The sequence below is a fragment of the Colobus angolensis genome, unplaced genomic scaffold, assembly GCF_000951035.1.
Source record: "Colobus angolensis palliatus isolate OR3802 unplaced genomic scaffold, Cang.pa_1.0 Scaffold53, whole genome shotgun sequence".
Taxonomy (NCBI): Eukaryota; Metazoa; Chordata; class Mammalia; order Primates; family Cercopithecidae; genus Colobus; species Colobus angolensis.
The window spans coordinates 4983598-4987097 of record NW_012118821.1 but is presented as its reverse complement, the minus strand read 5'-3'; the positions used below and the strand labels follow the sequence as shown (position 1 = coordinate 4987097).

Here is a 3500-nt window from a genome sequence, read left to right as displayed (position 1 = left end):
GCTCCCCGCCCGCCTCGCGCTTACTGTACTGTACTCTATTTACCACCCCAGCTGGGCTCGCGTCCCGCCCACCCCGCGGGGATTGGCTGCGAACGCGGAAGAACCGAGCCCACGCCCCGCGCCCGCGCTTGCCAATGAAAGCGCCCGCTCGGCCTGATGGACGCGCTGCCTTCCGCCAATGGGGACGAAGGGAAGCCCGAGCGTGTGGCCCCGGCGAGTGCGGATAAAAGCCGCCCCGCCGGGCTCGGGCTTCATTCTGAGCCGAGCCCAGTGCCAAGCGCAGCTAGCTCAGCAGCAGGCGGCGGCGGCGGCCTGAGCTTCAGGGCAGCCAGCTCCCTCCCGGTCTCGCCTTCCCTCGCGGTCAGCATGAAAGCCTTCAGTCCCGTGAGGTCCGTTAGGAAAAACAGCCTGTCGGACCACAGCCTGGGCATCTCCCGGAGCAAAACCCCGGTGGACGACCCGATGAGCCTGCTGTACAACATGAACGACTGCTACTCCAAGCTCAAGGAGCTGGTGCCCAGCATCCCCCAGAACAAGAAGGTGAGCAAGATGGAAATCCTGCAGCACGTCATCGACTACATCTTGGACCTGCAGATCGCCCTGGACTCGCATCCCACTATTGTCAGCCTCCATCACCAGAGACCCGGGCAGAACCAGGCGTCCAGGACGCCGCTGACCACCCTCAACACGGACATCAGCATCCTGTCCTTGCAGGTAAGACCTGCTCCGGGGCCCCCGCCCCGCCGCCGCACACTCCTGCGGTCGCCTGGGCTGTCACTAGGAGATCCGTAGCCCAGACGGTGACTTTTGCATGAGCTATTTAACTTTATTTTCCTAAGAATCTGCCATAGATTAAGCTGTGCGTGAAATTGCTAGTAAGTTCTGACATGTTAATGCGTCTGTCTTTGAATCTGAATTGTTACCATAAACGTGTTTAATGGAACTTGCTGGTCTGTGGACTACTTCAAAACAAAACAAAACAAAAACCCTTTCTACTTAACATTGTCTTAACCTCGTACTCTTTATCCTCTTTCTCTCCAGGCTTCTGAATTCCCTTCTGAGTTAATGTCAAATGACAGCAAAGCACTGTGTGGCTGAATAAGCGGTGAGTGTTTGCTTGTGCCACCCGTGGGTAAACTGCCCTTCTGTGTGTGTGTGCGTGCGCGCATGTGTTTTTGCTTGTGTATCTGTAAAATGTCTGATTTGGTAAATGCATGCTTACTTCGCGGTGTTACCCGTACTACATTGTCTCACTAGACATGAAGGAGCTTGTAGCTCTGGGTACTCGAGATCACAGAACATTTTCCTTTAAAAGGAAATGATGCCAATAACTTACTACGAAGGCGGCCGAGGAACGTGTGTATTGGCTTTGTAGCAAATGTAATGCCCTGGCTCTTCCTATGATTCCTCTGGTACTATGAGGTACTAACCTCCACTGTAATTAATCTTATCGCCACAAATTCCACAGTGATCCTGCTTCCCTAAAACTATAGTCCTCTGGGATTCTCTGGGCTAGTTGAGGATTGCTACCCTGTGCCTTAGACCCTGTGATGTGGGATCCCAGACTTCCCTATCTGTTAACTAAAGGGCTGTTTTCAATCAAATAATTGTTACAAGCAGCAGACTGGCGCCTGTAGCACTGCTGTTGGAGATCCAAATAGGAGATTGGGTTGGGAAGTTTTTCCCTTGAGTCTCTGCTATTTTAATGTTTAATTTGCGCTGTCGAGGCGAGTGTGTGTGTTGCATCTGGACGCCAGGGTTTGCCCAATCTTTGAGTGTTTGGTTAAATTTTCAAACTGTGGCTTCCTCCCGGCGCCAGTCTGCCCGCCTCTGCCCTTAGGTTACATTCTCTTAAACATGCCTTTCTCTCCCAATCTTTTGCAGGTGTTCATGACTTCTTTTTTTTCTTTGCACAACAACAACAACAAATCCACAGAATCTTTTAAGTGCTGAACTTACTTTTCAACCATTTCACAAGGAGGACAAGTTGAATGGACCTTTTTGAAAAGGAAAAAAAATGGAAGGAAAACTAAGAATGATCATCTTCCCAGGGTGTTCTCTCACCTGGACTGAGATATTCGTTATTTATGAAAAAGACTTTTAAATGCCCTTTCTGCAGTTGGAAGGTTTTCTTTATATACTATTCCCACCATGGGGAGCGAAAACATTAAAATCACAAGGAATTGCCCAATCTAAGCAGACTTTGCCTTTTTTCAAAGGTGGAGCGTGAATACCAGAAGGATCCAGTATTCAGTCACTTAAATGAAGTCTTTTGGTCAGAAATTACCTTTTTGACACAAGCCTACTGAATGCTGTGTATATATTTATATATAAATATATCTATTGAGTGAAACCTTGTGAACTCTTTAATTAGAGTTTTCTTGTATAGTGGCAGAGATGTCTATTTCTGCTTTAAAAAGTGTAATGATGTACTTATTCATGCTAAACTTTTTATAAAAGTTTAGTTGTAAACTTAACCCTTTTATACAAAATAAATCAAGTGTGTTTATTGAATGGTGATTGCCTGCTTTATTTCAGAGGACCAGTGCTTTGATTTTTATTATGCTATGTTATAACTGAACCCAAATAAATACAAGTTCAACTTTATGTAGACTGCATAAGATTATAATAAAACATGTCTGAAGTCAGTACCTGAATTCCGAGTGGTTTTTAAGATCCCTCCGGCACTCGCTCTTTTCTCTCTCTCTCTCTCCCCCCAACCCCGACAGACATTTTCTTTATCCCCTTCTCCCTCATCTCCCCACCAGCACCCCTGAAGCCTTTACTTGGGTACAGAGAATCTCCTTATCAGATGTGTGGTAAGGCAGAGTGCTGAGTTGACAGGGACTGGGGAGGCTTTGAGCACAGAAATGCCTCTGAGTCCTGAAGGGAAAGCTTGGTTCTGTGCCTTAGGGCTGAGTTTAAAGCCAAGAATGAGTTGTGGTTGTGAGTCTGGGAGTGTGGAAGGACTACCTGTGTGAGTGGGCGTTAAGACGCTTCTCTGGAGTAAATGAAAGTTAATCAGGAGAAGGAAAGAGGCTGTATAGAATTCAGAACATGATTTCAGATTTAAGGGAAAGCAGAAACACCCGAGGGTTACTATTTGCCCAGGGAACTAAGCTGTCACCTGGCCCCGGACTCCTGATGCCTCCTTGGCTTCACCTCCGTCCACACCTTTAGCCCCCCCCAACCCCACCCACCCCCAGGCCTCCGGAGACTGGGCTGAACCAGGCGCATTTTCCCGGACTTTTCAATCGCCCTCAGCCTTGACGGCCACCCTGGACTGGAAGGAAGAGGCAGCGAGCAGAAGCCCTTCCAAGCCAGAGGCTGCGGGCGGCCACGTGCTCTGGACCGGTCTGCGTTTTCGGTCCGGGGCGCGAGGTGGGCTGAGAGGCTCTGGAAGGCGGGTCCCAGGTGGACGCGAACCCGGGGAGGAAGGGGTCCGGGTGGGGCAGCAGCTCACCTGGGGCTCACCTGGGACCGAGCAGGTGTTCGGGCGA

The 3500-nt window shown here is 49.5% G+C and overlaps 1 protein-coding gene and 1 long non-coding RNA gene across 3 annotated transcripts in view; one reads left to right on the top strand and one right to left on the bottom strand.

Annotated features, from left to right (window-relative positions):
• The window catches only part of LOC105525341, a 2025-nt gene extending 1966 nt beyond the window's left edge, over positions 1-59 (bottom strand). Inside the window, exon 1 of the long non-coding RNA XR_001003899.1 lies at positions 25-59. This is a non-coding gene — a long non-coding RNA (uncharacterized LOC105525341). The remainder of the gene's footprint in view (positions 1-24) is intronic.
• The window catches only part of ID2 (inhibitor of DNA binding 2, dominant negative helix-loop-helix protein), a 5253-nt gene extending 2605 nt beyond the window's left edge, over positions 1-2648 (top strand). The window contains exons 3-5 of one of the 2 annotated variants that reach the window (XM_011960944.1): positions 52-714; positions 1042-1105; positions 1885-2648. In XM_011960944.1, coding sequence (XP_011816334.1) covers positions 157-714; positions 1042-1098 — 615 coding nt within the window. In that variant the 5' untranslated portion in view covers positions 52-156 and the 3' untranslated portion in view covers positions 1099-1105; positions 1885-2648. Of the gene's footprint in view, positions 1-51; positions 964-1041; positions 1106-1884 lie in introns of those variants that run through there. The other variant, XM_011960942.1, reaches the window with a different exon arrangement.
• The last annotated feature ends 852 nt before the right edge of the window (positions 2649-3500 follow it).